At 42.6% G+C, this 20,096-nt stretch overlaps 2 protein-coding genes across 2 annotated transcripts; one reads left to right on the top strand and one right to left on the bottom strand.

Moving 5' to 3' along the window:
• The first annotated feature begins 9,649 nt into the window (after positions 1-9,649).
• Positions 9,650-13,898, top strand: LOC125008471 (serine protease 23). The gene is made up of 2 exons (XM_047585742.1): positions 9,650-9,918; positions 11,186-13,898. The coding sequence occupies exon 2, from the start codon at positions 11,204-11,206 to the stop codon at positions 12,359-12,361; it is 1,158 nt and encodes a 385-aa protein (XP_047441698.1). The 5' UTR covers positions 9,650-9,918; positions 11,186-11,203; the 3' UTR covers positions 12,362-13,898.
• cfl1 (cofilin 1) lies at positions 13,188-18,997 on the bottom strand. The gene is made up of 4 exons (XM_047585743.1): positions 18,843-18,997; positions 15,462-15,772; positions 15,299-15,375; positions 13,188-14,175 (listed from the first exon to the last, which is right to left on the bottom strand). Exons 1-4 carry the CDS (start codon positions 18,843-18,845, stop codon positions 14,063-14,065), a joined length of 504 nt encoding a protein of 167 aa, XP_047441699.1. The 5' UTR covers positions 18,846-18,997; the 3' UTR covers positions 13,188-14,062.
• Positions 18,998-20,096: the final 1,099 nt, after the last annotated feature.

The following is a 20,096-nucleotide window of genomic DNA, read 5'->3' as shown; positions in this document are numbered from 1 at the left end:
AGGGTTCAGAGGATTAAATTGTGGGTGTGGAGTTGCCCTGAGCACTTGGACGGCTCTGAAGCCTGGTCTGAGGCTTCTCTCTTCAAAGCTAACTTGGACAAGAAACCCACGGCCTTGTTTCTCTGAGGCAAACAGGAAAAGGCTGCAGTAAAAAAAAAAAAAAAAAAAAATGCATGGCCAAACCTCAGTGAATTCCTGATGAAGGAAAGAATGCAGCATAAGACGCCACGTTCTTGTCCTATTAAGATTTTTTCCAGTGCACTCTTTTGGCTCGCTGAGCTCCTCATTCACTTGCACAGCTCTGGCAGAGTCAGAATCATAAAAGTCCCTGTTGTAGAAATCTGGGGAAAGAGGTGAGCGGCGGAAAAAGGTTTTAATTTCACGGAGGGAACACAGCTTACCCCTTGTAAGGAACTTTAATTTACTCATCGGGGAGAGTGATGGGATGTGTCGGGCTGCAGGAGAAGATCTTGTTTCTCTTTGTTCACTGACACGTTGTTTAGTGCACTGCCTCGGAAACGTCTGCTTACCGGGGCTGACATTGATTATGTACTCTGCTGTTGTATTTTGTAAAAGAGCGATGTCGCCAAATTAATATCGCATGTCACTGCTAGGATTAGTACAGCTGCACAGCTCTTTGTCACAGCGGCATGTGGCTGACTTCATACAGCGCACCGAGGACGAAGCAACAAATGTTGCAATTGATTAAAGAAATAAAACGAAAACATTCCAATTGACTCATAAATGCAAAAATCAGATAAGAGACGATATTAGCATCAGTTGTGTGCGAGTTAAAGATTTGCTTTGTACTATTATGCAATGGCATAACAATTTAACTCCACAGCCAACTCCAACAGATTTATTTTAATTAGGTACAAAGAATAAAAGTAAATGTAAAACACCAGGAAAACAGTAAAATAAGATAAGATTTGTAAAATGATGAAGCACTGTGGAACTGGAAACGTGACAATGAACCATTGTGTTTTAAAACTGAGGGAAATGCTTCTTAAAAATAAAGTTTTTAGAAATAATTTAAAAGGTAACACTGATCCTGCAAAGTGATTTGACTTTTCCTTGAATGTATCCATTTGTAAATGAAGAAAAAATGATATGATCTTTATTTCGTAGCTGCGGGCTACCTTTTTCTTTTTTGGGACCCAAATATAGCAAACTGAAAAAGTCCAGCTGAGACAATTCAGGCGACCATCTTGAAATTAGCACAGGGAACTAAAAAACAAATTTTTGTGACTTGACCTGTTTGTCATCTCATCAAGATTATCAAAGACTAACTGGCTGCCAGTTTAATATTTTGCCCATTTTTTTTTCATTTCCTGAGGATATAAGGGGATAAATGAACAGAAACTGAATATAGTATCTTAATAAGGCTTCAATACCTGTAAAATCATCTTTAACTATTCCTTTTGTTGTTGTTTTGTTTAGCTTAAAACAAGCCTTTATTATCTGGATAGGGAGCAGGTCGCCATCCACGGACATCTTAGTAAATGTCTTGTTTTTATGTAGTACCTTTCTACCTGTGGTACTCAAAGCACTTTTACAGTCACAGACACATTTACCCATTCGTTCACACAAACACACACACATTCACACACAGCATGTAGCACATTCCGTGGTTCGTAAACCCACGCTCTACTGAGCCACAGCCGCCCCCAATCCCCGTCTATTTCTACAGTAGCCCAGAAGGGATAAACCTTAAGAGTATTGGGCTGGTTGCAGTGTGCCACCTCACCACTAGATGTAAGTAAGTCCTGCACACTGTACCTTTAAATGGAGGAAGTTGTGGGACATTCAATACCTGATTTCACAAGATTGAGACTGGTGTAAGCTGTGTATTGGAGATTGTACGTCATCTGCATAACAATAATAATAAGTTGGCTGGTGTGTGTGTGTTTAAGTGACCTCCTGTTTACATAGCTAACTGCTCTATATTGGAGAATGCTATAGATGTTTCCTAGCAACATGGTGTACAAATTACTAAAACCTTTCTTATTATTTAAAACATGGTGCTACCTGTCCCTGTCTGAAGATAACAAATACTAATACCTTCCAATTTGGGAATTGATGTATTACTGAATAGCTGGTTCACGCACGTCCTGGACGTTAATGACAAACTTGAGTAATTTTATTTGTCCGAGGAGGTCAGTGTTGTGTTTGGGGGCTGGGCTATAAGTACACACTCCACACACCACTGTGGTCGTTACCAAGGCTCCTTTGTAACTGTTGTAACTGTTCACCTTGTTGTCACGGTTATCACACTTCACCAAAACTCTTCACCGAGGTGAAATGTGTGTAAAACATTAGTTTTTAATTGAGTCGGCTTAGCAGGATAGCTGTTAATTAGCAAAATTAACTAAATAAGGGAAAAATATTCTATGTTACCAATGCAGGGGTGTGTTTTAAGTATTACTCAGATATAGTTAGCAGCTAGCCACCAATTAGCCATAACATTATGTCAGATTATCTGTCTATCACTGCACCTGTCAGTGGGTGGGCTATATCAGGCAGCAAGTGAATGTTTTGTCCTCAAAGTTGATGTCAGAAGCAGGAAAAATGGACAAGTGGAAGGATTTGAGCGACTTTGACAGGAGCCAGAAAAATTTGATGGCTAGATGCCTGGAAACAGGCTCATTGATGCACGTAGGGAGTAAAGGCTAGGCTGCGTGGTCCGGTCCAACAGGCGGGCTACTGTAGCTCAGATTGCTGAAACTCTTCATTCTGGTTCTAATGGAAAGGTCAGAGCACACAATGCATCACAGTTTGTTTTGTATGAGGTTGTGTGTCTGCAGAATTGTCACACACTGACCCCCGTCCTCTGCTGACAACTCAATGCGTCACATTTTGTTTTACGTCATGTAGATGGCCAGATGCATGTGTGTTGCTTATCTGGGGAACACCTGGCACCAGGATGACATGAGGGTGGGTTTGGTCTGCAACAACGTTCAGGTGGTGGTACATATCAGAGTTACATTCACATAAATGCCAGAATCCAAGTTTCCCAAAAGACCATCAGTGGTTTTAATGTTGTGGCTCATTGGTGTACGCCAACTGAGCATCAAGGTAACAAAAGACCAAACTGTTTTATCCAAGAAGCAAAAAGCTAAAAGCAGAATTCATATTATTCTATTTGTTGGATAACCAAATATACACTTACATTTTGAACTCTAACTCTGTTGATATATTTAGTCTTGAGAGTTTGTAAAGACACACTTGTCCTCTGAATAAAGATAATTGTTGTAAATTCTACAAGCTAAACAGTGTCTTTTTGCCTTCTAATACAACAAATTAATAGATAGATGTATTTCCTGGGTTTGGTACACAGCTGTGCACTTTTAAATGAATCTATTATCTGGAGCTTCCCCAGTGGGAGAAAGATTCAATCCGGCTTTTAAATTCTCTCATGTTTTAGATATTTATATATCTTATCAGCACGAGGAGAAAGTATTTCCCAGACGCAAAGTCTTCAGTAAAACTCAACACCATGAGTTTAAAGGAGAGATTCACACAGAAGACTGTGAGTCAGAATGCTCGCTCCGAGGCTGTAAATATTTGAGTCTGTTTACCGAGTCCTTTACAGAAGATTTGTTCTCCCAGTCTAAGGACATAAATGCTTTTTGTCTCCGTCTCCACCACGGAAACAGCTTTAGGAAGTGTGACCCATCCCATGTGATCAGATGCTTTGCAGTCGCCTGCGTTGTGTTTCTTTTATGGACTCTTTAGAGGATTTCTCAATACTCCAACCACATTAATGTGATGAAAGCTCTGCACTGCCTCTGCCTGTCATTCCACTTGAGGTCCACATGTTTGCGTTTTCCACAACGTGCAACAGCTGCATGACCCATTACCGTGGATATCAACGGGTGACAACTCTGTATTATCTCTGGTCTCACCAAATGACTCATATCTCTCAAGATTTCTGCCGTTCCCTGAGTAATCTCTCCCTTCTGCTATCATTTAAACACACACTTTGGTGCCTGCTGTACTGGAGTTCCTATTAAATATTTTTTGGGACAAATGCTTTTTAAAATATTACTGGGAGGTTGTGTGGAAAATATTTTTTTCATTAGAAGCTGAAGACATAAAATTTCTTTGACTTTGTTAGTCTCTCTGATGGACTTTATTGTTTTTAGGTTCAAGCTTTGTTCAGCAGAATACCGATGATAAAAAAAATGAAACCAAAATCTTATAGAGCAAAGATTTCTTCGACCGCATCTTATTGAGAAACAAAAGCAAAAGCAATTGTTAACACACTTACACAATATGTCTGTCGCCAACATCCCCCTGTAGGAAACTGACACTTTGACTGTGATAAGTGGATTTATTTTGCCCCTTGGAACCATAAATCCTGCTGAAACCGTTACAATGCCTGATTAAGCCAACAGCCCCGCTCCTTTCCATACATCCAGGCCAGAGCTGTGTTTTCAAGTTGTTAAAGGAGGCCAGAGGTTGGAGCGACAGCATACCGTTTGGGATGGCTTCCAATCTCAGCAGCAGACTCCCTCTGCCCAGACTGGTTCAAGATATGAAAAGACACACTCCACCTCTCTCCTGATGGATTTCAGTTTGCATTCCTAAGTTCTGTTTTTGCTAACTCTGTTTTTTCTTTTCCTTTTTTTCTTCTCTTTTCCTCTTACAGCTGAAGCAGCCAAACTGAAATGACATCATGCCGAGGGGAAGTTAGGCTGAATGCGTACCCACAAGGCCCTGCAGGAGGACCAGGGACCAACGGCAGGAGGGGAATGTGCTCAACGGGAGGATGGGATATTTATCGAGGAGGAAAATCTTACATTTGAAAAGGTAATTCCTGGCGCAGATGAAGCTGCAACAACACACAAGGACCCGAAATGTGGAAAATATCTTTTGTCCTGATGATGAGGACAGAGGGAGCGCGGACAGATGGGATGGGAGGGCTTTGATAAAAGGGGATGTAGTCGAGAGGCGATAAATATATCTAAATGGAAAAAGGGGGACATAAAACACTGAGGCACAGGCTGGAGAGGAGAAAGGGGACATTCTTTGTGTTCCCAGTCTTGCTCTTTAAAAAGCTGCTCTCTGAAAAGGCTCTGGTTTCTGTGGTTTCAAAGTGACGACGCGGTCGGGCCTAGGACAGGTCAAGAGCTCCAGGGTTATTATAAGAGGTCCATTCTACAGTTTTTAGGCTCACATAGCATGTTCTAATCTGAAGCCAATTATCAGATTAAAGCGTGCAGAGTAAACCCTGTGATCCTGGTAATAAATCCTTCAATTGCTTAGAGAAACTGATGTGGGGCCCCCGCAGCATGTCAGCTGAACACTTACACAAGTCTTGATACTCCAGACCCACCATGTTGGAATTATAACAGGCACCAAATCTGCGTTTGCCACCTTAATAAAACTAACTAACCTGATATATTTAACCCCGCTCCAGCCACGATGAAACATATAATGACTGAGCTCTGCTTGTAGGCTTCAATGTGGTGCTATTACAGGCTTTAACTTGCACCTTCTCCATGGAAATGTAAGGTATGCCTGCTCACATGTACCTAGCGTGAACTCACTCATCTGGAACTCTGAGCGAGATCAGCCTGGACAGCTACCAGTAATGGGATAGAATTTTAAATCCTAATGAAGAAAGTCAAACACTTTCATTTTCTCATTTGTTTTCCTGTCTCTCCCTTCATGAGGTGACGGACTAACTATGGACTTCCTTGACAAGTAGCCAGATGTTAACAAACATGACGGCTTGTTATACTGGAGGGGGAGAAAAAAAAGTGAGAACTGTGTTTTCTTAAATGAATCATCTTGGAAAGTGTACGAGCGTGGGTCAGAGAAAACGAGAGTGTTAAGAGCTGTGTGGGCCTGAGAACTGAGCAAGAAGGTCGCCGACCTCCAGGACCAGTGTTGAAGATACAGACGTGAGTGTGAAGAAAAATACGTCACTGACTCCGTTAAATAACTCTAGTGTTCAGTGTATTCCCACTGCCATTTTGTGAAGAGGTACAATTTACTTTTTCTTTAAGTAATTCTTACTTTTTTTCGCCCCTTAATATGGATCTAAAATGATTTTTGACACTATAAGACAGTGAACTGACAGTATTCAGCTGTGGTTTACCATCTATCCCAGAATTGACTAAACTCTCCATACACGAGTTTATCTGCAAGAATAAGTGACAAGAACATGATACTAGGCTGCAGTTATGCTGCAGCTCCACATTTTCCAACCTTTGGGTTCTGAAGTATCGTCCAGTTGTCAGTTCTTATCAGTAGTTGTTACCTTCAATAAACAGTCAGTTCCCATTCTCACACATTTAAATCAAATGTTTTTTTTTGTCAAATGACATTTTCCCTGTTGCACTTTAGTAAAGTTTCTCATGTCCACATCTGGTCTGTTCCCCAACCACATGGACTCCATGCGTAATAGCCAGAGGGGGGGCAATGAATCGAGGGTCCCACCTGGTGTCCATGTCTGAATGAGAACAATGTGTGAAGCGGCATTTGTGGACTTCAGCTCAGTGTGGAAAAAAACACGCCACTAAACAGAGGCAGCAGTGTGTCAGTGTCATGGGGTCGATTCTCGGTCCAGATCTTTTCTTTCATGTGGCACTGACGTGTTCTCGCTGAGTTCAAACGACTTTCCTCCCAAATACCAAAGACGTACACGTCAGGCAGATTTACCCTCTACAATGTGTGAAGTAATTCGCTGTATTAGTCCTGTGGTGGACTACAAACATGTTTATTTAAGCTTCTCATCTTTATCCGAAGCATCCTGGGAGATTTGTTCTGGGCTCAGACTAGTGATAGCAATTGAATTTAAACCGACAAGTACGACAAATTGCTTAGGAAACATCCCATACATTACCAGCAGCTGCTTCCTAACTGTTTCATCCTTTAACTGTCAAATGTGCTGCTGGTGCCTCTTCTGAAAACTGAACCATGAACGAACCATGACGTGTCTGATGAGGAGCTGCTCATCGACCGTACTACAAACAGGAGACAGGTGGAACACCAGGTCCTTAAACACGTCAATTTACGCAAGGTAACAAGCTGAGAAACTATGGTGGAAAGTAGCTTCACTGGTTGTGGGGAATATGTTAGTACAAAAGTGCAGAGCCACCTGTTTTTTGTTGCTAAACTATTTGTAGGCTGACTTCAGTTTTTATTTTAATTTACCAAACATTAGCAGCATGCTTTCACACTGAATAAACCAATGTGTTAGTATTATGATTGTCTGCACATGTTATCATGTCTACATCAAAAGATGGTTAGTTCACCTTTTTAAACTGTGGACGTGGGTTCCATAGCTTAACACAAGAAAATGGAAAAACAACTAATGTGTCAACCAGTTCACTATTTCTATGAGCAATGTTTAATTTAAAACAAAACAGTAGAAGCAACAGTGTGTGGTTTTGCAGGAGGTTGTGTGCCAAACTATTTCTTGGCTGCAACACAAACTGCTGTAAATCTGCAGACTATTATTATTTTTTTTTTTAACTTGAGTTTTTTGTAACAAAGAGGACATAATGTGTTTCTTAGTAAGCTTTAGATATTTTTGTAGACTGCTTTGATCGACTGTGGGCAGAGATAGACTGGCGGTCCTCACCTGTTTCTGACCTCCCAAGCTAAGCTGATAGGTTCCTGCCTGTGTGCTGCTTGGTATTTTTTTACATTTTTCAAGCACCACTGAAAAGAAGAGAAATCCAGTGAGAAACAGAAGCTGAATAGCTCAATGCCAAACACACACACACACATAAAGAAATAAAATCTCTTGTACTCGCCATGAAGCACAGAAACACATGATATCATCATCACACTTGCAGAGTTCAGGTTTGCACCTCTCTAGCCTTTTTCATGGTACATTCCTTGCTCTCCACAATGATTTCCCCCCTTTATCTCAGAGGGAATATGCCTTACACTTAATCTCTCATCACCACACTATTCACTGAAGGTTTTATTACGGGGACAAGGAGCAGGTTGGGTAGGTGTTTCCTCTGGGGTGACAGTAGCCACATTGTGCCGACAGCCTGACTTGTGTCCTTGTTGGGAGATTCCTCAGCATTCCTGAAAGCAATGTCGCTGTGACTGGAACCTCTGTTTTCGCCACCCCTGAAGCTTCGGGAAGCCCCGTGGGAGCGTCGGTGCTCAGCTTCCCGAATTCCACAGGTTGACAGATCTGAAAGACCTCTTGGAAATCAAGGTCAAAGGACGAGGTGAATGCTGCAGCCGACAAGTTCCAACAGTCCTCTGCCTGCCAGCTACAATCTCTGAGCACACTGGTCCTCACTTTTATCCATCACAGCTCCTGGCACGGATCGTAATTAGAGTGCAGTAATGTCAGAAACAAGATTTTTCTTGCTTCGGTGTAGCTGTAGGCTATCAAACTGAATGCCAAATGTCTGTTGATATGATATGAAAATAAATACTTACAATCTGTTACTGAATCAGTAAAGAAGAAACTGTGTTTAGTCATAACGATTCACTCCGCTGTCGTTAGATCCTCATGTCACAACAGAGCCAAACTGTTGAAAGTTTTACAATGGTATGAGGCCTTATTTTAACACTGACAGTATAATGATATAAAAAATCTATATTATAGTTAATTATTGTGTACTGTAATTTGAAAGAAGAGCTAAATCAAATGTCTCCGATTAAAACTGGGTGTATATACTCAAAACAAACTCAGTCAGCAAACGTTCAGTTCAGGTTACTAGTTCTGTTGTTTCACAGAAGGTTGATGATGTCCTATCGAGACAAGTAATCATTGTTTTTCTTTTGATGTGTTTCGGGGTATTTACACTGAGACTCTGTTTGGTTTGAGTTGTACCCTATGATTCGCCTTTGTCTGTATTTTGGTCTTTAGTCACATTCAGAGGTGGTTGATGGAGCTTTTTACATGATCAGAGAGCTAATCGCATTTCTTTAGTGCAATTTATTTAATATCACTTTCTGACAAGACAAACTTCAGGCAGTAAGATCTCTTATAATGTTAATCTGCCTGTTTGGTGATTGTTGTTGAAGTTCAGTTCAAGTTTGCAATAAAAAAAAAAAGTAATTTAAGGTTTCGATAAACTAATGTCAAAATATGCTTTTTTTATTTTTATTTTTTAGTATTTTTTTTAGAAAGAAATTAATACAGTAAACACTACACCTAATACATATGTTAGCTGACTAAACCAAATGAGTGCTAATGACCAAATGTTAACATGCTAGCATGCTTAATATTTTTTAACTTCAGGTATTTGTATTGTTAGCATGCTGAACATTTCAAATGGCTAGTCTAATTAAACATAGCAGCCTGGTTATTGTAAGCACTTAACATGTTGACTTTTTTTCACCAGATAGTTAAACAAATTAAATTTGTCAGCCTCAACTACACTTTAGTGTTAATTAGCTAAAGTTAGCATGGTATCAGTATCAGTATGTTGGTGTTTATGTTAAAGAGCTTTTCTTAATATTTATTCATACGCATTATTTTTTTTATATAAATTATTCTCTGGCTGCACTTGGTTTAAACATTTAAATATATTTATTCTTAACGTGAAACCAGGATCACCACTAACTTCTTCATTAGCTGCAGATCCCATATGGTAGAGGGAGGGAGGGAGGGGCGCTAGGACCGTGAGGCCGGAGGCTGCACGGAGAGAAACCACGTCTTTCAGAGAAGAGACTTCATTTGTGTCTCTGAGTCTGAGTCGAGCAGGTTACAGAGGACGACCCGACACTCAGCCCACACCTGGCGCTGCATTTCTACAGCTGTAAAAGAGAGAGAGCAACGTTTCCCTTCCGGAGGGGAGGTGGGAAGCTGTCTACCTGCTGTCTACCTGAGATGATGAGGGAAACCTGGGGAAATGATCCCGAGGGACTTGTCTGATGGGGAAGAAAACTTGACTGGGATGTAAACACGGACCGTGGATCTCTAATCAGGAGGTAATATGTCACAGCATTAATGTTTAGGACATTTCCCTGCTCTATCTACTGCCTGTAATGTTGCATTCAGGGGTCATTGCATATGGTGGATTTACAGTCCAAATGTAAAATGGAAGATTATTTAGGACAAATATTTGGGTGATGGTGAATTTCTTAATATGGTGTCACTTTTTAACCATTTTCACAGTTGTAATTGAAATAATATGTGTCTTTAGTTGATGTGTAGCAGGTGTTAGAGAGAGATGAACTTAGCCTGACTCTGCTGCATGAATAAATCAGATTAGATCATTATTAGATGAACAGGAAGTATTATGTAGGATTTTTGTGTAACTGCCTTTGATGCAGTTCAGTTTCCATAAACATGTGAGTTTGCTCTTATTGTTCACTGGTTAAAGATGCTCTATAATCTCAAGTTATTACCATGGACTCTGCACACACGCGTTATTGCCTTTACATCCTAAAACTTAGATTATGTCTGTCTTTCCAGAGCTTGGTTTGATATTTGAATCACATTTATTGAACTGAAGAGGCCGTGCAGTGTGTTAGTGTTACAAACATATTTCACTACTTGACCAGCAGCCAGTTTGCCATTTAAGATGATCTGACTCGTACTTTCCCTGCTTGCTCTCTTTTGTGCCTCCTTTCTAGTCTCATATGGACCAGCTCACGGGTGTGCGGACAGGCCCCACCCTGCCTTTTGTTAGCAATAATGCTCTGTTTCACCACCCTGTCTTGACTTGTTTCACTTTTCACACACCTGCTCGGTTCGTGCCATGAGCGCCTCGGGATCTGCAGCCATTAGAGGGGGATCAAGTATCTCCTTGTCCCTGCTAATCTGACCTGAAAGCCTCGCACACAGTGTGAAGTAGTTAATGGTTGATAGAAAACACCTCCTTACCTCTGAGCTTTAACAAATATTTGATTGAGAGGTGTTACTGTAAACTAAAATTCCTCCGACCACTCGGCTTTGTCCCCATTTTGCCTCCGTTGGGCTGAAATCCTATTTTCCTGGTAATCTATAGGAACAAGAGGTTCATTGTTGCCTTGTCACACTAGATGAAATTCAGGCCTGCCTTGCAACATTTGTGAGCTGACCTCGGTTATACTCTGTGATTTACAATCAACAATCAACTGTGAGGGAGTCCAGATTTATGAGGGATTAGATTTTGTGTGTTTGTGAGGCCGCTCGTTTAGGAATGTTTTCCAGAGTTGTTTTCTTGGCAGTCCCTCTTCGCTAAACTGTCGCCCTCCGATTATTTTCCTGCAGTGTTTTCCCGTCACCGCGATGGCGCCACGTGAGAGCTTCCTCCTGACCCACCTGCTCCTGCCCCTCCATCTCCTCCTCCCTCTCACCTTGTCTCTCCTCCACCCTCCCCACCAGACGCCCGTCCACGTCCCCACGCTGGTCCCCCACACGCCGACGCCCCTCGCCCGCTCCCGCTTCAGCGCCCACGCTCAGCTGGACTTCACCACCCACTGCAACTCCAGCTGCTTCCACAGAGGAGAGCACGAGGAGCAGAGGGAGCAGCTCTCTGAGCAGCTGGCGTTCGAGACGCTGTACGCCGACGGCTCCCGCACCCTCACCGCCGTGGACGTGGAGGGCGATGATGAGTTTGAAGGCGACGACTTCGCTCGGCCGTCGCTCGGGAGGAGTTTCAGGGTGAAGCCCAGACACAGGCGTGTGAGGCGACAGATCTATGGAGCGGACGGCCGCTTTAACATCCAAGGGGACGACTTCCTGTTAGACTACCCCTTCTCCACGGCCGTGCGCATCTCCACCGGCTGCACCGGCGTTCTCGTGTCCCAGCAGCACGTCCTCACGGCCGCCCACTGCGTCCACGACGGGAAGGATTATGTCAACGGGGCACGGAAGCTGAGGGTGGGCTTCTTGATCCCTCCCTCCATCAACGGCACCAGAGCCGGCCTCGCTTCTGGCAAGAAGCCTCTGGTTCGCTGGGTGCGGGTGAAACGCACCCGTGTGCCGAAGGGCTGGATCCAGGGTCCCCAGGAGGTCAGCATGGACTTTGATTACGCCCTGCTGGAGCTGCGTTGGCCTCATCGGCGTCCCTTCATGCGCCTCTCCGTGGCTCCCTCCTCAGAGGATCTGGCAGGGAAACGCATCCACTTCTCTGGCTTTGACAGCGACAGGCCCGGAGAGCTGGTGTACAGGTTTTGCCCTGTGGAAGAAGAGTCCAGCAACCTGATATACCAGCACTGTGACGCCCGACCCGGAGCCAGCGGCTCTGGCGTGTATGGACGAGTGTGGGACAACGGCTTGGAGCGCTGGGAAAGGAAGGTCATTGGTATTTTCTCCGGGCACCAGTGGTTGGAGATCGATGGGGAGAACCGGGATTACAATGTGGCGGTGCGCATTACTCCTCTGAAGTTTGCTCAGATCTGTTACTGGGTGCATGGTAACCGACTAGACTGTGTCCAGGACTAAGAAAGGGGCTCTGAAAGTGTAAACAAGGTGACATTTCTCCTGAAGAAAGAAGAGTGAAACAGGCTTAAACCCACACAGAAGTTACATCCTTCAGTGAAGCTCGTCAGCTTTTAGTCTGTGTTTAATTTGCTCCCTTGAACTTCTGGGCCTATTAAATAAATCAGCCTGTGAGATCATCACCAAAGGCATCTTTTAATATGTTGTTGCCCGCATTCACATTAATAACACGGTCAGCGTTTCCACAGAATTAACACGAGACACTTTTAACAAGAGGGGAAAAAGTGTCTTATGTTTCTGAGTAGCAGCAGCTCATTTTCCTTCCGAGGATTTCTTTTTTTATTGTTCCTGCTCTTTCTTTCGGGACACGGTTTTAATATTTTTACTGCTCTTGGTGGATCATTCACCTCCTTTTGCTTCAACCTGCATTCAGAATAAAGACTGATGTAGTTTAAAGGACAGTACTTTTCAGCAGACAGTATACTCTTCTCAGTGTGGACTGAAAGCACAGAGAGCTAATTTTATTTTTTGAAAAATGCTTGATATATTTTAATAAACAGAGATTTATATCTATGTCGGTGTGAATGGTTTTGATTTCAGGAGTGGTGTTGAGCTGCCCCACCGTGGCCATAACGAGTACTGCAGCTTCACTTGAAACTTTGAGCCAAGATTCTCATGTCTTATTCTGTCATGTTTTATGCATCAATTCTAAAGTGCATGTTTCTACTATAAACAACGTCTGCAACATAAATGTAGATTTCAAAATCGGCATGTTGCTGTAAAAGATAATCTTCAGTTTCTTAAACAAATTGAATAAGAGCAGAACAAATCAGTAGTTTAGTGCTTTTTATTAGAGATAAGGAGACGATACAAAACATCCACCATTCAATATTCAGTCTAAACTCTGACCGCTGGTCCTTCATATACACATCGCTCCCCATCAGACCTTCATAACACCAAAGTTTTTAAATCCTGGTTTTTAACAAGTACAAGGAATGTTGTGTTTTACTACATCAATTGTTTTCTGACCCAGAACTGGAAAATAAAAAGGAATCACTCAAGTTTTGGAATTTGCATGTTCAAAAAGAAAAGAAAAAAAAAAAACAATGGAATAACAAAACAAAGAAAATATATATATATTTAATAACCGTGCTCCCCCAGAGAAGGTTTTGATACATGTTGTGCAATCAAGATTGAATTAGTTCATACTACATCTAGTCTCAACTACACACACTTACAAAACTTAACTAGAAGTTTGGCAAAAAAAAAAAAAAAAATTAAATGTAGTTGGAACAATTATTTGTCAGGAGTCAATGGTTGGAAAACTAAACGTTGTCCCTTTCTCTGCAATCTCTCAAATGGAACCCGGAAAGAACAAAACCCTGTCATGAACAATATGTGTACTTAAGTTTTATCGTCATCATCCTTCCTCAGTTGTATCTTAATGTTTTTCCTTTGTGTGTGTTTTGTTCGTAATCATTATGTTGCATGAACTGAAATGACAGTCTGCTTGTTTTTTTTTTTCTTTTCTTTTAACTGTCACTGGACCCAAAACCCACCCACAATATCCCTCCCCAAGAGTCCCACGAATGATGCTGGTTCGGCTTGTGCCCTTCTCCACACCACACTGGAATGAACAGCTAAACCCAACAGATGTGTCTGAAAGGCCTCAGTCGAAGCCGGAGACAAGGGGGGGAGTGGTAGTTATATAGGGGATCCTTCCAGGCTGACTACTGATGAGCCACCGAGCTTTTCTGCCAGGGTGTGCCGGTCTTTGAGGTCCTCCAAACCGTTCACCTGCCACTCGTGCTTAATTCCTAAAAAAAGAAAGACACACGCACCAGTGAGAAGTATGAATCGGTACGTTTTCAGAGAAATGTGTAAGTTAAAGTGGATTATACGGATCTTTAAGTAAGATTAACATGTGAATGTCCACTGACCAAAAGGTTTAATGTCAATAGATATGATTCACTACACCTCACTTTGGTGCTAGATTAAAATATTTGATATATTTAAATCTACTGTTAACCGGGTATAAATGCCACACAGAAACTAAAATAGGCCAATTTTGCTGCCTTTACGTTGTGTGAACAAGTAAACGGCAGCATTTAAACAGCACCCTCTTGTGGCCACGTAACTGAAAATCTTTGGACTGGTCCCAAGTTCACCAGCTTGTAGACCTATTCAGAAATGGTGTAGGTGTAATTTAGTCATATATAGTTTTCTTTTATAAAATGTCTGAAGAAAATGTGGATATTCAAACAACTTCATCTATACTTTATTCCTAAATCCAGGCCCCAGATCATTACGATGCTAAAGCTGCTAGCCCCCGGTGGCTTCTTGAGTTCAACGGTTGCCTAGCAGCAGCGCTCTTGCGACTTACAGGTAATGTTACCACTTAAAGGCGAAACATTTCGTGTACACGACTTTCGTTGTTGTAACCACGAGTTCTAAATGAAAGCTTTATATCGTGAGATGATGCCGCCCGGCTCTACCGTCTAATTCAATCATTGTGTGACTTAATTAAAATGTTTTGCTCTCTTAACATCTGATTTTATTATGCATGAAAGATGTTTTTTTGTATTCATTCAGCACACCTCCCTGTTTAAAGGACACAGTGTGGTGGACGGTTTAGTGGACACAAGCGTTAGACAAATAAGAAGCACATATTCAGGCCGAGGCCATAGTTCAAAGGTAAAATGAACCGTTTCTCAAATGTGATGTAACCCCCCCAAAGAACCCACGACATCTGAGCCGAGATGGTGATATTTATAACATCTGCAGCTCAATCATGTCCCTGCCCTGTTCTGGACAAAAACTCAGTTTAATTTTCACGGTGCAGCTTCAGGTTTGGAGATCTATCAGGTGTAATCCAGGATTCAATAAGTACGTTTGTCCCCGATGGTTCTCAACCTAAAACCAACGTATACTGTTACTCACCTTCAAATTTCCTCTTGATAGCATCTTTTGAGCTGGCATAGATCATCTTGCTCTTCAAAGGAGCACTATCTGGAGCCCTGTGAAGAGACAGAAGACATTAAAGTCTAAAGACATCTCAATGGAGGTCATAAAGTTACTAATGTTTGACTACGGCGGCCCTCACCAGAAGATGAAGACCAGGTCCTCCTTCTTTGTTTCTTTGGTCTCATAGGTGGCGTCATACAGGGCGTAGCGGCAGTCGTCTGGGGGCAGCATCTTCACAAAGTGCTGGTATGGGTCCTGGACGGTGGTTCCCAGGTCGCCCAGGAGGATCTCTTTACCGTCATCCAGGACAATGTTCTTGAGGTCCTTGCTCAGGCAGAACAGAATGGCCTTCTTCCTCTTCCTCTTCTCATCCTCATTTGCCTGTGCCTTACGCACCTTCATGTCATTGAAGACTGCGATAACTTCATCTGTGACTTTCACACCGGAGGCCTGCAGAGAGAACAAGCGGTTAACACGTTGTCTAATGTGTGAACGGTTGAGGTCCACTACAGCCTATAGAGCCCTCGATGCTAATTTCACCAGGACACACTCAACTGAAAATGAAAATGCACCTGATTTCCAAATTACTTCAAACAGTTTCGGGTCACTTAAATAAAGAAATCCCATAACATCCAGCTTTCCAGATGTAAATATGTTGCCAAGTTGATCTGTGATAATATTACAATATATTTGTGTGTACAATTCATGGTCGAACAATCAACTTGAATAGACCTGGTTGGGGTTGGAGAAACTGTGTTTAGGATTTTCTTTGACAGTATATGGACCAAACAACCATCTAATCTCTAAATATTTAGATTACTAAATAATAATTACTATTCATCGTGTGGCGTATTTGACTGTGACAGTTATGCTTAAATAAGACGACCGTGGCTGCAGTCGTCAACAGGCCAGAAGTGGCCATTTAGGTTCAGTAAAGACAGACATCATGAAGCTGAAGAAGGGCCTGAGAGGGCGGCATGTGACTATCACACACAACAGGAATGTTTCTTACGAGGACGACTGATAAGGAGGATTGAAACACAAATGGTGTCGCTGTGACAAGCCGTTCGTTGTGGCGGTGGAAGAGTTAAGCCGTGTAAAGCAATCTGAAAATGATCCAACTGGTTAGCACAGGTGGTTCAAATGAAATCAACACTGGCGATTTTCTCCGCGCAGCCTTTCAGAAGTATTTATTATGGATAAGGTCGAGGACTACGAAGAAAAGAAATAAAATATGTAGCTCGTCCTGATTGACCAAAGTCCACCTCGAATATGAACACTTGAAAACCAGTTAAGCTAACAGGTGTGGCTTCTGTAGGCATGACACATTACGTAAGTTTTTCTGCATGCAGACAGAACAGCCATGAATCTCTAACATAAAGACGACCATGTGGGCGAGGGTGTGGTCAGGAATTAAGCGCTTCAGTCGCAAACAATGGGGCTTCTGTTAAAATATAGAATACAAGTCACATCGCTAAGTCAAGGCTGCCCAATAAACTCAAGTCAGCCATGTCTTCTGACTCCGTTTAAGCCTTCATCACAGGAAAGTGCAGTCTCATGAGAGGAAAACTAATGCTATCTACCAGCAGTGTGTCTGTGGAAAAACAGACAAAGAAAGAAACAATGAAAAGGAAATAATGGGACAGGAAAGACGGAAAAGGAACCCGGCTGCAAAACAGCACTGGCAGACACTCTATGTTTGTTCAGGGCGTCAAAGGCCTGGGTGAGATAACAGAGAGTATCTGATTAATAATTAACCAGCGAACACGTATAATCCCTTCCTTTACTTCCACAATAAATTTAAGGATTGTACATAGGCTAGACTTGAGATTACAATTTTTTTAAACTCTTTTCTGACCCACTAAAATCTTCCTGCACAGTGATGTTAAGAAATTATTACGACCATATTGTTTACACGGCTCATTCTTCCTTGTATAAACAGGGCTTATTTTAACTATTTTAATGTTTCCATTACTTCACCGCCACCAACTAATTTGTCCTAATTTCACTGTTTATATTCTATTTATTTTTTTGTTGTAGCAGCAATGTCACCATGATGATAAATCTTATCTAATCTTAACCAGGGATACCTTTCTTTATAGAAGACAAGGTTCAAATGTCTCACAGTCCAAGTCTTTCATTCCTTTGCAGGCCTCACACCATTCAACCTCTTAAAGTGTGCAGCCGGAGGAGGATTTACTTGCCGGGAGACAATGATGCAGACTCACCAATGAAAGCCACAAAACACAGCTGTCCGTTCACATAAACTGTGATATTTAGATACATATGTATTTAAAGTATTTCGTCTTGCACAAACAGTAGCGCCATATTCTGTCATTTTCATTATCTCTAAACTTTGATGATCATGTGTGAATGGACAGAGGCATCCATTAAATAATCCATATTAGCATTGTGTGGTAATCTAATGGTGAGATGCGCAACTAGAAGAGATGATGCGCAGACAGAGGCCCGTTAGCTTTAGCTAAATGCTGCCAATCTGACCTTACATAATGGTGACAGTACTTAGGTAAAATATCTGCCACAAGCTCATCGACAGAAGACGGAGTGATCACGTCTCAAGCGGCAGTGATCTGACTGTAATTGCAGATCCATTATAATACGCCACCAAACAAAATGGTCTTTGCACCAAATTCAGGGTGGGGCCGTGAATGCAGCACACGCACATGTGTGCGCTAGCTTTGCTATATAAGGAAAAACTGGGCTCAAACGGCCCGTTAGTCGGTCAATCCGCACATTTATTGACACAGCACAAGTCGGCCATAATCATAATGTTTATCCGTTTGCCTTCGCTGTGGGCTAAAGATGTCCTCAAGTGGAGCACGCAGTCAACCAGCGCCTAACGCACCGACAGACAGACAGAGAGGGAGTCGAGTTCAGACAAAGAAAGAGAAAATCTCAGCTAGCGCCAGCCATAATGGGAGCTAACTAACCCCAGATACCCTGAGCTAGGTGGTGGCCCCCGGGGCGATGCTGCACCTGCCGCCGCTCAGCGTTACTGAGGAAGCATCGACGAGCTGAGGTGAAATAATGGAAACACGATGCAGTGAAAACACCGAAGCAGCGCCATGGCAACAGTGTGGATGTTAGCCCGGACCAGACGAGGCCTCCTCTAAAGCCGCTTTTTTGTCAGCGAAACACGGAGAGATGAACGAAATGGCGCCGGGACTTCAGGACCGTTTGAGGTTTATCTGGACCGTTATCTCGATCCTGTAAAACAACCGCACAGAAAACCCCCCGGAGTGTGACAGGGGGGAAAAGGGCGATTTTCTTAGAGGTCCGTGAAAGCTTTGTTAGCTGTCCACCCTCTGGGATAGCCGAGCTGGCCGCTGCCTAGCCCCGCTGCTAACAGCCGGCTTGATGTTTAATGCCAAAACCGATCTACAAAATAAAACACCGGCTGGACACAAACGTCCACAGACACGGACATTAAACTAGTCGTAGGCAGCTAAACCAGTGAGAATCAATATAAAGCAGATTAAAAAAAGGACGGTGAACGTACCATTGCTGTAGCTCTGAATAGGTCAGCGTCTGGTAGAAATTGAATGGACTGTGATGATGAATTGTCTCTCTCCCTCTCTCACTGGATACACAACGTGAACGCGCATGGAAGCACGTCCCCGATGAGAGGAGGGTGCACGAGCGGGAGGGAGCGCGTGTCCATTAACCATGACATTTGAGATGTTTATTTACTACTAATGTACTTTAAATCTTAACTCATCGATAATAATCACCACTTCTTTCCATTCTTTGTCAATCTATCACACACACACTCAAATAAAAATATATATTTACAGTCGCAAAGTGAATGTTGACACCTACCGGCTTATACATATTATATATCCATGTGTTAACATTGTAGTTATATATATTTATGGTGTATCTTTTATATTTTAATTTTTAAAACTTACACTATCACGTCTCTAACTATAACAGTTCTTTTCCAGACAGTATGCGTTAAATAACAAAATCCAATACATGTATGTACAGTCGTATATAATGAATAGAGGAGAACATTATGAAAATATGTGTTTACATACTATTTGAATAATTCTACAAATCCATGGTAATATGTGATGTCCTAAATTATAAAAGGATTCATTTGTTTATTATGGTTTAAGACAGCAGACATATTTATCTCTAGGCTACGCTAGTGCTTTTGTCGTAGCCTATTTTAAAACCACACTGTCGCCTTTGTGGCCATCATTGAGAGCCGCTGTAATATGAGTATGTTTTCACAACACACTGACCAGTGACATTAATGATTACATCGCCGGGATGATTAATAAGTAATGCGGCCTCGCTGCTGTTTTGACCGACATTCAGGCTGGGAGGAAGTCCTCCACCATCCATCCCTCCTCTCCCTGCACATCCCTCCTCTCCCTCACTCCCACTCTTCCCTCCCCTCCGTGCGGTTTTCGTTGAACTCACTTCCAAATATGGAAGTGAACGGTGAGCGGCGGCGGCCGGTATGTGCACGCGCCTCGCTCACATCATGCGCGAGGAGAGGCTCGGGCCACGACGCTGATCACCATATAAGGAAACAAGGGACACGAAATTCACCGGAGCGGATTTTTTTTCCCCCTTTTTTTGAGCGGCATCGCGTGGATTGGGAGAGCGAGACATCGAGAGGCGGTCAGCGCGAGGATGAGAGGCAGGAGGAAGCGGAAGATGAGGGAGAAGAGCGACACGTGAAGCACGGCGAGAGAAAAAGAGGCAACGGCGGCTGTTATAACGCATTTATATCACATATAAA

The sequence above is a fragment of the Mugil cephalus genome, chromosome 5 (assembly GCF_022458985.1).
Source record: "Mugil cephalus isolate CIBA_MC_2020 chromosome 5, CIBA_Mcephalus_1.1, whole genome shotgun sequence".
NCBI classification, from domain to species: domain Eukaryota; kingdom Metazoa; phylum Chordata; class Actinopteri; order Mugiliformes; family Mugilidae; genus Mugil; species Mugil cephalus.
The sequence above is the reverse complement of the archived record's forward strand: the minus strand, read 5'-3'. Positions and strand labels throughout refer to the sequence as shown.

Coding starts and splice junctions, on each gene's coding strand:
- LOC125008471 (XM_047585742.1), top strand. CDS start 11,204: ATGGCGCCACGTGAGAGCTTCCTCCTGACCCACCTGCTCCTGCCCCTC.
- cfl1 (XM_047585743.1), bottom strand. Junction 15,376..15,461: donor GACCTGGTCTTCATCTTCTG/GTGAGGGCCGCC, acceptor GTCTCTTCACAG/GGCTCCAGATAGTGCTCCTT. Junction 14,176..15,298: donor TATCAAGAGGAAATTTGAAG/GTGAGTAACAGT, acceptor TTCTTTTTTTAG/GAATTAAGCACGAGTGGCAG.